The sequence below is a fragment of the Protomyctophum parallelum genome (assembly GCF_964188405.1).
Source record: "Protomyctophum parallelum genome assembly, chromosome: 13".
Lineage (NCBI taxonomy): Eukaryota > Metazoa > Chordata > Actinopteri > Myctophiformes > Myctophidae > Protomyctophum > Protomyctophum parallelum.
In genome coordinates, this window is record NC_139708.1 from 44671543 (window position 1) to 44686908 (window position 15366).

The window sequence follows — 15366 nt, forward strand, 5'->3', positions numbered from 1 at the left end:
AGAAAACAAAGGTGGTTTAAGGTGGTGCGAATTAAATAGCCGATCTACAAGCTCACAGCGAAGCGACGCGTTGTGAGCTTGTAGATCGGCAATTTTCACTAAGTCGGGTCCCGGGGCAAATATAATATAATATCATTTCTATTTTGAGGCACGGGCTAAAAAGTTTGGGAAGTTTTGTGAAACGGCAAGATTGTCAAGTTCACGATGCATGGCATTGCGACACGTTGTGGGCTTGTAGAGCTGCAGCATGCCACCATACAATGAAGGATAAACCATGCCCTCGTTGTCCTAGGACAGTTCTACAAAGGTCTTCCACTGCTGGCCTGCTCGCTTTGCCTAAAAAAATGGCAACAAAAAAATACGGGGAAGCAGCTTTTTGCTTCTACGGGCCGTCGGCATGGAACAAGCTCCCACTGTACCTTCGTCAGGCAGCCTCTGTAGACATTTTTAAAACTCAGCTCAAGACCCACTTCTACAACATTGCTTTTAATTGATCTTTTATTTTTTTGTTATTCATGTCCTCACTGTACTGCATTACTGCTTGTTTTTTTAATGTCGTTGCCTTGCATTTCTTTTTTTTTCTCCATTGCTCTGTAAAGCACTTTGAGCTGCATTTCATGTCATGAAAGGTGCTATACAAATAAAAGTTTTATTATTATTAATATTATTACAAGAGCACCGTCGAGCGGCACCACTGCCTGGTTCGGGAACTGCACCGCGGCAGAACAGAAAAACACTGCAGAGAGTGGCGCGAACGGCGCAGCGCATCGTGGGAGGGGAGCTTTCCCCACTCCAGGAAATACACGAGAGACGTTGTGTGGCTAGAAGGCTGAAAACATTATCAGGGACATCCATTATCAAAGAATATATTTTTTGTGACAGATGTAGTCACTACGACCACAAATGTCCCAAGAAACTAGCTATAGCCTAGCCACCGAGTTTGCTAGCGCTCTGGGAGAACAGAGCGGCTGAATTATTTGTTTTGATTAGGTGGTGAACGGTGCTGGTTTAACCCACGGCTAGAAGGCTGTTTCAACCAATTGGATTGCTTCCTCGAAACGACCTGTGGTAGAATACTCTATATACACACACATAGGCTACATCTATTTTTACATATTGTACCACATTAGTCATGTACTATGCACTTTCTTTCTTTTAACTGCAATGATGAGCCTACACAAACAAGAATTTCACCCATGTAATGTAATGTGATGTGACAATAAAGTTTGATTCTTGATTCTGAGATAGAAAAGGCACAACATCTCGGTCGGTGCCGCGAGGAGAGCATCTCACCTGAAGAGACGAGCGTATTTCATGTAGTCCGCGTCCTCGTCGTACGGCTTTTGGGAACCAATCCCCACCCAGAAGAAGTTCTCTGGCTCCTCCCCCTCGTTAATTACCTAGGAGACAGACAGGAGACCTGTCATGTTAAAGTGCACGGCGGCGCGACAAACGGACACAGCCAAGCGATACAAAAAAATCAGGCCTTCTGAGTGCTGCGGCTGTCCAACCTTTAGTAATGTAAATGCAACCCCTTTTGGTGTTAGCATTATGTTGTGCTTTAGCTATTGAAAAATAGCAGATCTACAAGCTCATAGCTCTACAAGCTTGTAGGTCTGCCATTTTTGAAAAATCGAAGAACGACTGACATAGAAACATAGCTTTTTCAGAAAACTGTCAGGATGTAGAAGACATTTTTAGAATCTGATATCAGGTCAGAATGGGTTAACGGGATTCTAAATGGACCCAAACAAGCTTGTTAACTTGTCTTGGGGACAATCACCACTGATTGAGGTGAGAACCACTGATTGAGGTGAGAATTAGAACATACATGCCTTGATGGTAAATGGTAAATGGTGCATTTATATAGCGCCTTTATCCGAGGCGCTTTACATAGATTGTGCATTACATTCACCCATTCACACACACATTCATACACCGATTGCGGTGGAAGCCATGCAAGGTACCAACCAGCACATCAGGAGCAATTTGGGGTTCAGTGTCGTCTTGCCCAAGGACACTTCGACATGTAGACAGGAGGAGGAGCCGGGATTCGAACCGCCGACCCATAGATCATTGGACGACCTGCTCTACCTCCTGAGCCACAGTCGCGCTCTCCCTCTCTCTTCCCCCCCGCCCCCCCCCCCCACCACACACACACACGCACCTGTTTGCTGTACGTGTCGTCAAACAGCTTGTTCATGATGTCCTCCGCCAGCTTGGCTTCGTCGGGGTCGGCAGCACGTCCCACCCACGTGTACACAATGCCCTGGTTGTCCGTGCTTTCAAAGGGGACCTGAGAGAGAGAGACACACACACACACACACACACACACACACACACACACACACACACACACACACACACACACACACACACACACACAGTATCAAGGACCTTGTACCTCGTGGCATGGCCTTCCACATGGATTGCATATCAATATGCTGCTCACTGCGCTGAATATAAATTAGCCCATTTTGGGGGCAGGAACCTCTTTTGGTGTAAGCATTATGTTATGCTTTAGCTACTGAAAAATAGCAGATCTACAAGCTCATAGCGCGCCACCGAGTGGTGCGCTACGAGCTTGTAGGTCTGCTATTTTTCGGAAAAACATTTTTAGAATCTGATCTCAGGTCAGAATGGGTTAGCCAGGGGACACTGGACAGGGTGAGGTGGCTGATTATGAAAACTATAAGTACAGTACAACACCGTGTTTGAAAGACGACGTCCTTCTAATCTCAAGCCGTTTCACTTTCGGCCACGATTCCACGATTCAAAAGAAGACTCACCTTGAGAATATAGCAGAACTCTGAGTTGAGATGACTGGAGTCTGTTCCGATCTGGATAGTCCTGAGACAGAGAACGAACAAAGTTAAACACCAGAATGGAACAGAATATACTAAGGGAGACCCTAGGGCTATAGCACAAATGGCTATAGCACAAATGGCTATAGCACAAATGGCTATAGCACACATGGCTATAGCACACATGGCTATAGCACACATGGCTATAGCACACATGGCTATAGCACAAATGGCTATAGCACACATGGCTATAGCACACATGGCTATAGCACACATGGCTATAGCACACATGGCTATAGCACACATGGCTATAGCACAAATGGCTATAGCACACATGGCTATAGCACACATGGCTATAGCACAAATGTGTGTGTGGGGTTGTACCTGGTACATGGTACCTGGTACCTGGTATCTGGTACCTGGTACATACCTGGTACAGAGGTGTGCGTGGGGTTGTACCAGGTACATGGTACCTGGTACATGACATGGGTTCTACCTGGTACATGGTACATGACATGGGTTCTACCTGGTACAGAGGTACCTGGTACATGGTACCTGGTACATGACATGGGTTCTACCTGGTACATGGTACATGACATGGGTTCTACCTGGTACAGAGGTACCTGGTACATGGTACCTGGTACATGACATGGGTTCTACCTGGTACATGGTACATGACATGGGTTCTACCTGGTACAGAGGTACCTGGTACATGGTACCTGGTACATGACATGGGTTCTACCTGGTACAGAGGTACCTGGTACATGGTACCTGGTACATACCTGGTACAGAGGTGTGCGTGGGGTTGTACCAGGTACATGGTACCTGGTACATGATATGGGTTCTACCTGGTACAGAGGTACCTGGTACATGGTATCTGGTACATACCTGGTACAGAGGGCGCTGCCATTGGTGCGGATGTGGTAGAGAGAGGGCTGGGCCGAGTCCGTCCTCACTTTCCTCTTCCCTTTATGAACGATGAACTTCCTCTTGAAGTGCGAGAGGAACTTAAGGTTCTCCTGCTGCTGCGTCATACGCACCACCTAAACATAAACAATAAACCTTTATTCACCACCTAAACATAAACAATAAACCTTTATTCACCACCTAAACATAAAACACAATAAACCTTTATTCATACGCACCACCTAAACAAACAAACAATAAACCTTTATTCATACGCACCACCTAAACATAATAAAACACAATAAGCCTTTATTCATATATTTAGTTTTAGAGATATGGCTTATAGATGAATGTCTTGCAGAGAAACAGTAAGTTGAGAAAACAGGCTTGAAAGGTGAACTTCTGTGGACTCTAACATTACACCTAGCTACATGTTTAAGCATATGTCAGCTCTGACATAATATTGCAGACATCTAGCTCTAGTATGTGAGCAAACAAAAAAACAGTTTTTCTCCTCTCCTGAACAGTTAGGGTGCGTTCGGAAATGCGCCCTGAATGCACTGGTGTGCTCTCTTGTCGCTCGTTTGTTCAGTGCACTCGGTGCGTTGTCTTTCTAAAATCCAGTGCGCTGCGCACCGGGTGTGCCGAGTGCCCGCACTGAGCGACCCTACCCTGAAGCTGGGGTCGTCCACTGAGCGACCCTAACCCTGAAGCTGGGGTCGTCCACTGAGCGACCCTACCCTGAAGCTGGGGTCGTCCACTGAGCGACCCTACCCTGAAGATGGGGTTGTCCACTGAGAGACCCTACCCTGAAGATGGGGTTGTCCACTGAGAGACCCTACCCTGAAGCTGGGGTCGTCCACTGAGCGACCCTAACCCTGAAGCTGGGGTCGTCCACTGAGCGACCCTACCCTGAAGCTGGGGTCGTCCACTGAGCGACCCTACCCTGAAGATGGGGTTGTCCACTGAGAGACCCTACCCTGAAGATGGGGTTGTCCACTGAGAGACCCTACCCTGAAGCTGGGGTCGTCCGGTGTGATTCATGTGAATGCGTCACAGCTGTGGTCGTTCGTAAATAAGGCACACTGAACGCACTCTGTGACGTCACCGCCCACCACACTCAACAAACTGACCACATTCCCGGTGCGCATTTCCGAACGCACCATTAGTCTTGCCGCCATGACTATGTCTATCAAAAAGAGGAGTCACAACTAGTCATACTGCAGACATACCTCCAGTTTTCCGGGGAAGAGGCTCTCGAACTTCTTCTGCAGGGAGAAGGTGAAGGTGAGCCAGCCCATGTTGGAGGCCTGCCGGCCCTGCCAGAAATACACCACGCACTGGAAGTCCTCCTCGGGCTGCTTGTCGTCCTCCTCCTCGGCGCCTCCTTCACCTCCTCCTCCTCCTCCTCCTCCTCCTCCTCTGACTCGTCCTCCTCCTCCCCCCACTCTCGCCCCCTCCTTGTCCTTGTCATCGTCCTCGTACTCCACGGCCACCCAGTATCTGTGGAAACACGCTCGCATTCATTAACCCATTTTGGACTGGGGTCGATAAAAAAAAAAGAATGCTTCCAAATCCTAACATTTTTCAGAAAAACCCATGTTTCTATGTCGGTGGTGCTCAACCTTTTTCATGTCAAGGTCCCCCAGAGTTATCTCTATTGGGCTCAAAATATGTAGTTCCAGGGAAAGCAAGCAAATATTTTAGTTAAAAATGTTCGCTCGGAAATATATATTCAGAGATTTGCACCACATTTTTACGACTTTTCAAAAATAGCAGACCTACAAGCTCGTAGCGCGCCACTCTGCAATTTTTCAATAGCTAAAGCATAACGTAATGCTAACACCAAAAGGGGTTCCCGCCTAAAATGGGTTTTAAATACAATCTCACAGTCCCAGCTAAATGATAGTTTGGAACCAAAGGGACCCTTATGGGTCTGTAACTCTGCACCACCAGTTTTCTATAGGATAGGTTTTAAGAAGACATCGCGTCCTAAGGTGGTCTTAAAAGGTGGTTAATACTAGGCCTATACGTTATATAATAATAATAATAATAATGAATTGCATTTTTATAGCGCTTTTCCAAGTGCTCAAAGCGCTTTACAATGGTTCATTCATACATTGGGAGGTGAAGCGGCGAACAGTCGACACCAGCGTCCTCACTTCCCACATTCACCAACGGTGGCGAGCTCACACCGACCGACTCATTGGAGGCAATGTGGGGTTCAGTGTCTTGCCCAAGGACACTTCCACATGTGGACAGGAGGAGGAGCCGGGATTCGAATCGCCAACCCAGTGATCATTGGACGACCTGCTCTACCTCCTGAGCCACAGACGCCCATATAGTGTGATGTTGATAATGTTGCTATAGGCTGCACAGTTAACACAATCTGTACATCCGACGTCTGGGAACGTCACAGGGACTCGAACCGAGCTGTACATACGTGTGAGGACGTCCTAGCGCATCCTCAATGATACCGGGCCAGATAAGAATATTCAGATTTTTTTGTTTTTTGTCAGTTCGCCTTTCGGCTACCGTATGCTACGCTCTGGGCTCATATTAGCTTACCGTTGACTTAGCCGTTGCAAAGAATGACTCGTCTCTCCTAATCATGGGCGCTCTCCGTGGTTATGAACGGATCGATATGCTGGCGCTTCATTTCCGCTCCTCATCCGTCTCTCTCGCAAAATATGAACTCATTTTGGATCATATATCGTATAAATTAAAATGATCGCAATGTAAAGTCAACTTTTTTTAGTAGATTGTTTCCGGGTCATGGCTTTCAGAGTAAAAGCGCTCAGACAACTCCGGCCACCCAGAGCTCCTATTTTGAAGAACTTCCGGCACCGATTGTGTTTAATAGGCCTATACGTTGTATAGTGTGTGTTTTTAACCACATTAACTCAGGGCATGTCGATAATAGGCTGCGCAGTTAATGTGGTTAAAACACACAAACACATTATGTTGCATCGTACACACACACACCTGCACAGGAAGACGTAGCAGTCCTGGGTGTGGAAGTGTCCGAACTCCTCCTCGGGCAGACGGGCGAACTTCTTCCCCTCCAGCACGAAGCCCTCCATGCCGTCCAGGTCCTCGTTCCACTCCTCCATCATCTGCTCCGCCTGGAGAACAAACGTTCTACTGTGGAACTGTACTGCTGTGGTTTTATCCCATTTTTGATATAAACATTTTCTTGCTATGCTTTTTATTTCCTTTCTATTTTGTATTGAGTGGTGTAAGAGTGACATCTTCTGGCAGTAGTGGTCACGCGCAAGGTTGGCATATTTGCACCAACCTTGTGTGGACTGGCCGCGGTTCAGGAGGACGATGGACATTGTTGTTGACGGGTGTAGTGGAGCTGTCGATTACCTAGCTGAAACTAGCTGATGTGTTTGTGTAATAATGTGTTAGTGTAATAAACTTGTTTCATATATGCTTGAGTAAGTCACTGTCTCACCCGTCGATAACCCCTTTTGCGGTAGGAGTTGCTAAAGTGAAGGTGTAATTTAGTAAAACCGTACAGTACTGCTGCCCAGTGTTGACTTCGTCCACTAATACTAAAATGTTCGTCGACTACCTTTTTTCACTAACGAAAACTAAATGTAAACTGAAGGATAACTAAGCTATGATGACTAAAACTAAGACTAAATATATTGATCATTTCAACAAATAAAAACTAGACTAAAATGTTAGGAAGGGACTAGTGGACAAGAGCTCCAGTCATTTTACACTTAGTTTGAATGCTGAAAATAGCTGATCTACAAGCTCACAACGACTAAAACTAGACTGACACTAAAACATTCCAGGTGACTAAAACTAAATTAGGTTTCATTCCAAAGACTATGACTAGACTAAAATAGAAATGTGCTGCCAACAACAACAACAACACTGCTGCTGTCTTACCTCAGTGAGGGCCATGGTTGGCTGTCTGGGGAGGAAGAGGGCGGTGAGGTCAGCCTTCATCTGGTCTTTCTTCTCTGCATCCTTCTTCACCTGGGGAGGGGAGGGGAGACACACACCGACACACAGACACACACAGACACAGACACACACCAAGTCGACCATGAAATTAGAGTTGTATTGGTAAGCTGAGTTGACCGATTTACAAGCCACGACACATACATTCCTAGTTTGTGGGTCCCTGGGTTCCCGGGCATGTGTGTGACCCCACACAAGGCGTTCCACTGGGAACTAGCACTGCCACCTATAGGCAGGTGGTGGAAACCATGGATGTATATACACCTATGTGACTAATATATCACAGCCAGGTATACTGTGAACACAAGACTTAATATGACTTTCTTTTATGGCGACATGGCATGAACTTTTCAGGTAGAATTATGTATTAGGTATGATGCCATTATACACAGGTATAGCCAAGCACAATCCTTGTACGTACCATGCTTACCTTGCCCAGTAGATTATCTTTAGATTATTTTACCTTGCCCAGTAGATTATTTTACCTTGCCCAGTAGATTTTCTTTAGATTATCTTACCTTGCCCAGTAGACTATCTTACCTTGCCCAGTAGATTATCTTTAGATTATTTTACCTTGCCCAGTAGATTATTTTACCTTGCCCAGTAGATTTTCTTTAGATTATTTGACCTTGCCCAGTAGATTATCTTTAGATTATTTTACCTTGCCCAGTAGATTATCTTTAGATTATTTTACCTTGCCCAGTAGATTTTCTTTAGATTATTTGACCTTGCCCAGTAGATTATCTTTAGATTATTTTACCTTACCCAGTAGATTATCTTTAGATTATCTTACCTTGCCCAGTAGATTATCTTTAGCTTTCTGTTCTACATTTTCAGCTGCTCTGGTGTAGTCCACCTTCAACACGTCGTCCCAGTTCTTAAACTTAGACTTGTACACCTTGGGGAGAAGGAGAGGAGAAGACCACAATTAGTCACTTAACGCTGCAATTCATTACAGGATGATACAGCTATAACGGACGGTAAATGAATATACTATTAATTCTGGATTAATAGATAAAGAAACCCAAGATTTCCCGGGTATTGGCACACGAGGGTACAAGCAATATTTGCAGGCTTGGCATAGATTGGGTTAAAACAGTTTGACTGCCGCTAATTGTTTAATCCAGGGTACGATGCGTGCTTTCTACAACATTCCCTGCCTTTTGTTTTATGTGTTTAATCCGCCGTATTGTAATAAATAAAAAGAAACTCTGTCTTTGCCGCGGAGATAGACTAGATGGTTTCGTTTTGATGACGAGACCGGAAATCAACACATGCTGTGGGCTGCTAGGGCTTCTGGGAAATTGAGGCCAATGCAAATGAACGGACTACAATTCCTCATGGAGGAGGGTCTTGTGGGGGCGGTCTTGCGGCGCACCAAGATGGCGGGTGGTGCGATCGGATCATAACAAACGGAGGAACCTTTTTTCGCCGGATTTTCACGGATCAAAAGCCCAAATAATTCAGCGTATGCTCGAAAGGTAATACAACAATCTCGGCAGCGTAGGGTATTTGATTAACCCATTCTGACCGGGCACCCATTTTGAAGTTAGCATCATGTTATGCTTTAGCTATTGAAAAATAGCAGATCTACAAGCTCATATCGCGCCACCGAGTGGCGCGATACGAGCTTGTAGGTCTGCTATTTTTGAAAAATCGAAGAGCGACTGACATTTTTAGAATCTTATCTCAGGTCAGAATGGGTTCATCAGACCAGTGTGTGTCCGGCGGAAACCTCGTATGAATCTGATCTCAGGTCAGAATGGGTTAACATGCGGGTTACGCGTTTTATGGAGTCAAACTGTTAAGGTTACCTGGCACTCGGTGCCCTCCAGGTTGGGGTTAAGGTTACCTGGCACTCGGTGCCCTCAAGGTTGGGGTTAAGGTTACCTGGCACTCGGTGCCCTCCAGGTTGGGGTGAACGTTACCTGGCACTCGGTGCCCTCCAGGTTGGGGTGAACGTTACCTGGCACTCGGTGCCCTCCAGGTTGCGGGTCACGGTGGCGTGTTTGGGTCGGTGCAGCATGGAGCAGATCTCCTGGCCCAGCTTCAGAGCGGCGGCGCGCACCAGGCGGGGAGACTTGCGCCCGATCCAGATGAAGACGTCCGACCAGCAGTCCAGGATGTACACGCCCTTGGTGTCCAGGAGAGACTGCAGCTGCACGGAGGACGGAGGGAGATTTAAATTGGATTGTATAACCCATTATGTGGGGAGGTTCCTGGAACAACATATTTTCAGATTGGGGCCGGTGGCCAATTACATATAATGTTTGACATGAAATATTGAGAACCACTGATACAGAAACATGAGGTTTTTCAGAAAACTGTCATGATTTAGAAGGCATTTTTTTTAATCGTTCCCACGTCTAAACGGGATAAAGAGGATTCTGAGGGAGGGAGGGAGGGAGGGAAGATCTTCCCTTCCCATTGTCAACGGCATTTAAGGTTTGTGTTGTGGACATTTTGTGGGGGCAAAAGCTGTATATAGGAGGGGTTAGCGCCCCTCAAAAATTAACAATTAATCGAAAATTCTGCAGGTCTATCATTGGGTGGTTTTCTGTGAATGGCGCGGCTGAGGAACGCACATGTGGGCCCGTTTAAAGAAAAGGTCCCTCCCTCCTTGCATGTGATGTGACAGGCAAGACAGACAGTGCACATCTATAATGTTATCAATGATCAATTCATTAATTAATCGATAATCGACATCCCTACTAGGCAGCAACTAGCATTTTATTTTACTAGCATATATTTTGGTGAAGTTGTTGTGTTTGGCTGCCCCCTGTCCATTACCCGAGTAGAAACGATTAATGGACAGGATACCATTGATATGGTTGACTGTATGCCATTTTCTTTTCAGATGTTTCCCATGAGCTTTCATCTTATTCTATAGTATGCAGTGTCATTAAGCAGTATGGGTGGGAGGGTTAAGGGATTTCTCTCTCTTTTTTGTCTTGGTTTTTTTTTTCTTTCATTATTTGTTTTCTATATAATAAAAAAAAAAAACATGTATTTCATATCATAATGTTTGTAACAATTTATAATCTGTTCAATAAAAACATATTTGACAAAAGGAAATGTCTGTGTATCTGCATCTACAAAACACCCATACTGCCCCACAGCAGAGGTACTGTACCTACTATATCTACTGTACCTACTGTACCTACCAGTCTGAGCTCTGGCACCGTGTCCAGTTTGACCTTGGCGTTCTTGTGTTCCACAGACAGCTTGTAGTTGATCTGAGGCAGCTCCAAGTAGCCCAGACCCAGACCCACCTGCTCGCACACACACACACGCGCACACACACACACACACACACACACACACACACACACACACACACACACACACACACACACACACACACAAATAAACAGGTAGAATTCCATACTAAAAGGCTTTCTTACCTTTCTTTGTAGTTGTTACGTCCCCACCAAAGAGGTCCAGGTGTTATTTTGTGCAAAAGCTCCTTATTGGCTATTTCCCCTACCATAAGCCCTAAATTAATTGCATTGAATTTAATGGGAATTGAATGGGGCTATGGGGTGTTGTGCTAATTCGCTTATTTCCATTGCTCAAAATTATTTTTTTGTATATATCCTCTCTTCATAATGTAAATAATATCCCAAGCGGCACACTTTACTACTTATTTTGATGGAAATGAGCGAATTAGCACAACACCCCATAGCCCCATTCAATCCAATGCAATTCATTGAGGGCTTATGGTAGGGGAAATAACCAATAAGGAGTTTTTGCACAAAAAAACACCTGGACCACTTTGGTGGGGATGTAACGACTACAAAGAAAGTTAAGAAAGGTAAAAAAGTATTCTAGCATGGAATTCTCCTTTAATGCACAGTAGAGCTCTTCACCGGTGCCCCTGATAAATAAAAAAATACCCGAGTCCCGCACGGGACGGGACTCGGGTCCACTTGGGTCCTGGTCTCGGAATCGGCCGCATCTCCCGCGGACCTCGGGTGGGTCTTTCAATCATTATGTTTAATCCCGAGTGGATCCGAGAAGACCCGTAGGCTACTGTGTGTGTGTGTGTGTGTACTGTCATTTTTTATGGTTCCAAATGTGGAAATAAATAGTGGAAATGGCAGAAGACAAAAATGCGTCACAGAGGCAAAAGCGCTACCGACTGCACCACCCATAGTTGTTTTCATGTTTTTTTTTACCTTATATAGTTTGGGTCTGACGGGGGAGAAGTCGTCCGGCACGTGCTTCCGGATCTCGTCGGGCTGTCCTCCCAGAACCTCCCAGTAGGACGGAGGCTCCTGGTTCTGGACCAGGGTGCTGATCTCGGCCTTGCCCTTACGCTCGTTCTTATTGATCTTCTCCGCGAACAGCCTTTAGGGATGACAACGGTACACGTGTGTAAATCACTGTAACTGAACAGCCTTTAGGGATGACAACGGTACACGTGTGTAAATCACTGTAACTGAACAGCCTTTATAGGGATGACAACGGTACACGTGTGTAAATCACTGTAACTGAACAGCCTTTAGGGATGACAACGGTACACGTGTGTAAATCACTGTAACTGAACAGCCTTTAAAGGGATGACAACGATACACGTGTGTAAATCACTGTAATTGAACAGCCTTTAGGGATGACAACGGTACACGTGTGTAAATCACTGTAATTGAACAGCCTTTAGGGATGACAACGGTACACGTGTGTAAATCACTGTAATTGAACAGCCTTTAGGGATGACAACGGTACACGTGTGTAAATCACTGTAACTGAACAGCCTTTAGGGATGACAACGGTACACGTGTGTAAATCACTGTAACTGAACAGCCTTTAGGGATGACAACGATACACGTGTGTAAATCACTGTAACTGAACAGCCTTTAGGGATGACAACGATACACGTGTGTAAATCACTGTAACTGAACAGCCTTTAGGGATGACAACGGTACACGTGTGTAAAACACTGTAACTGAACAGCCTTTAGGGATGACAACGATACACGTGTGTAAATCACTGTAACTGAACAGCCTTTAGGGATGACAACGGTACACGTGTGTAAAACACTGTAACTGAACAGCCTTTATAGGGATGACAACGGTACACGTGTGTAAATCACTGTAACTGAACAGCCTTTAGGGATGACAACGGTACACGTGTGTAAATCACTGTAACTGAGACATGCGTGTCACTGCCCAAACTCTATATGCTCAAAGCTAATTGTAATTGTGTGTGTGTGTGTGTGTGTGTGTGTGTGTGCATGTGTGTGTGTGTGTGCGTGTGTGTGCGTGTGTGCGTGTGACGTGCGTGCTAACCTGGCTTTGGTGGTACCACTGAGCGTGGCGTTGGCTCCTCTCCAGATAAAGATCTCCAGGCCATTGTCCAGCAGGAAAACAAACCTACGGACGGAGGGACATAAACAAATAATAATTTAGATTTAGTCAGTCTTTTGAATAAAACTGTGTCTGTGCGTGCGTGCGTGCGTGCGTGTGTGCGTGCGTGCGTGTGTGTGTGCGTGCGTGTGTGCGTGCGTGTGTGTGTGTTACCGTGGGTCCAGGGAGGAGGCCTTCAGGGGAACAGACTCTAACCGGATGTTCTTCTTGCCATAAACTCTGTACAACCTGGAAGAGGAAGAAGCAAAGCAGCTGGTTAAACCATCTGGTTAAGAAATTATAGATGGGGACGAAATCAGGATTCTAAAGCATTTATGCTTCTGGTATTTCTCCGTGTCCTACAATGGGCTCTTATGCACACTAGAATACATTTTCATACTTCCTGGCTGATACTAATTAAGGCTTTTCCGTTTAGCGTGCAGTGCTTCTAAATAAAATAATTTCAAGGACCCCCATAACTCCTGAGTGTACAAATGGAACCAAATGGACCCATTTGTACACTCTCAAGAATTACACACCCATACAGGGCTGTTTGGAACCCACTCAAAGACACTCTGAGACCTACTGGTGTAGCAGAGTGTTTCCAAGTGAACCAACACTATAGAGAGTCGCAGTCCCGCCCCCTTTCAGAACAACGAGTGGCCCAGGAAATTATTTTTCCGTTCATTTTCTCCATAGGCTTTTAAAAACGTATTTATTTAAAGACCTTTTAAGCGTCGTACGAAGCCAACTCTTGTCGTGATAAATCATAACACACACAATATTTTGGACCAAACAAATAATTACAAAGAAGAAAAACAACAACAAAAAGTGTTTTTTTTTCTACTTTCTAATTCTAATGCATTGGGATTCATTTCCTGGGCCACTCGTTGTTCTGAAAGGGGGAGGGACCCACCCCCTTTCATGACGACGCCAGGCCCAGGAAATGAATCCCAATGCATTTTTCCCATAGACATTTCAAAAGGTATTTATTTAAAGACGGTTACGCCGCGGACAAAGCCAACTCGAGTCGTGAAAACTCATGACGACACAACACAATATTTTGGACCAAACAAATAATTACAAAGAAGAAAAACAACCAAAAGAAGTGTTTTATAACCTGCCGTTTTTTTCTTCTTTCTAATTATTTGTTCGGCCCCAAAAAAGTGTGTTTGTTGTCATGATTTGTCATGGCTTTGTCCGCGGCGGTGTAAACATCTTTAAATAAATACTTTCTGAAATGTCTATGGAGGAAAATGAACGGAGAATCATTTCCTGGGCCCTGGTGGTAGGGGGCGGGACTGCGACGCTCTATAGCAGCACCACTGACTCCGTTTGATCGGAATGGAACGGAGCCTTTATTAGCATCATGGCTAACGGAAGCGGCCCATTTCTCATGACAAATTTAGCAGTTTAGCGCTTCACTAAAAACACTCACCTGACAGTGTAGTGTGTGTCCTCCACAGTGTAGAAGCCACTGGCTGTTCCACCCTCGATGTAGGAGATCTCGTTGTCAAAGACCTACAATAATCACATGGACACTTTTAATTAGCTAGGGAGGGAGCCAGGTTACAAGTTGCGAGATCTATTATTTATGTTTGTTTGTTTGTTTGTCGGGAAAGGTTGGTAATTCATTAGTCCGACACGCGGGAACAGCGGTCGGACTATAGCGCTCGAACATGCACTGCTCCTGCGCTTGCAGGCATGGTTGGGTTTGGGGTTTAGGTTGTTGGTCTAATGACTGTCGCACCAATAATAGAGAACTAAAGCCTGTAACCTTGTTTGTCTTGTTTGCTTTAACAGTCATAGTTGTAAGCATTTCATTTTAAGCAAAACCAACCACAAGTTTTCTGTATGAAAAATTACGCCACTCGACAGGAACTATTACAAGTAGCAGAAACATGCTTGTGGATGGATCTATGGCGTGCACTATGACATCTGTGCGCACGCACGCGTGTATATAGGGTATGCGCATGCATAGTGAGTGGCAAATTGCGTGGCAAAGTGAGTGACAAAATGACTTGAACGTTGTTTACTGCAATGAGATAGGCCAGAAAGTAGGTTTCTTTTTTAACTACTCGATATAAACAGAAAACGTTCAGTTCACTAGTCTACACTCTACTCTACAACTGCCTTCATTTCATCTGATTGTCTGTCTGGCAGGCACTTGACAAGCAATCGTTAACTGTGTTTGTTAGAGACAGAAGAGTGGCTTTGCTCAACTTGATTTATACTTATATTCTCCACTCTGATGAAGGTACATGTTCGATATATCATGCAGCCTTACTCATTAGCCTATATTTTGGCTATTGATTTTCGATTATGAAATA

General features: G+C 45.1%; 1 protein-coding gene across 2 annotated transcripts in view; it reads right to left on the reverse strand.

The window, feature by feature from the left end:
- flii (FLII actin remodeling protein) overlaps window positions 1-15366 on the reverse strand; it is a 45783-nt gene that overhangs the window by 6377 nt on the left and 24040 nt on the right. For both annotated transcript variants that reach the window (XR_014570185.1, XM_083780682.1), the window contains exons 15-28: window positions 14475-14557; window positions 13211-13285; window positions 12980-13063; window positions 11870-12041; window positions 10856-10963; window positions 9658-9849; window positions 8485-8589; window positions 7617-7706; window positions 6696-6835; window positions 4943-5213; window positions 3693-3847; window positions 2790-2850; window positions 2168-2296; window positions 1294-1400 (exon numbers count right to left, since the gene is read on the reverse strand). Coding sequence is in view for 1 of the 2 variants with exons in the window: in XM_083780682.1 (XP_083636808.1) it covers window positions 1294-1400; window positions 2168-2296; window positions 2790-2850; window positions 3693-3847; window positions 4943-5213; window positions 6696-6835; window positions 7617-7706; window positions 8485-8589; window positions 9658-9849; window positions 10856-10963; window positions 11870-12041; window positions 12980-13063; window positions 13211-13285; window positions 14475-14557 (1772 nt within the window). In the remaining variant the exon portion in view is untranslated. The remainder of the gene's footprint in view (window positions 1-1293; window positions 1401-2167; window positions 2297-2789; window positions 2851-3692; window positions 3848-4942; window positions 5214-6695; window positions 6836-7616; window positions 7707-8484; window positions 8590-9657; window positions 9850-10855; window positions 10964-11869; window positions 12042-12979; window positions 13064-13210; window positions 13286-14474; window positions 14558-15366) is intronic.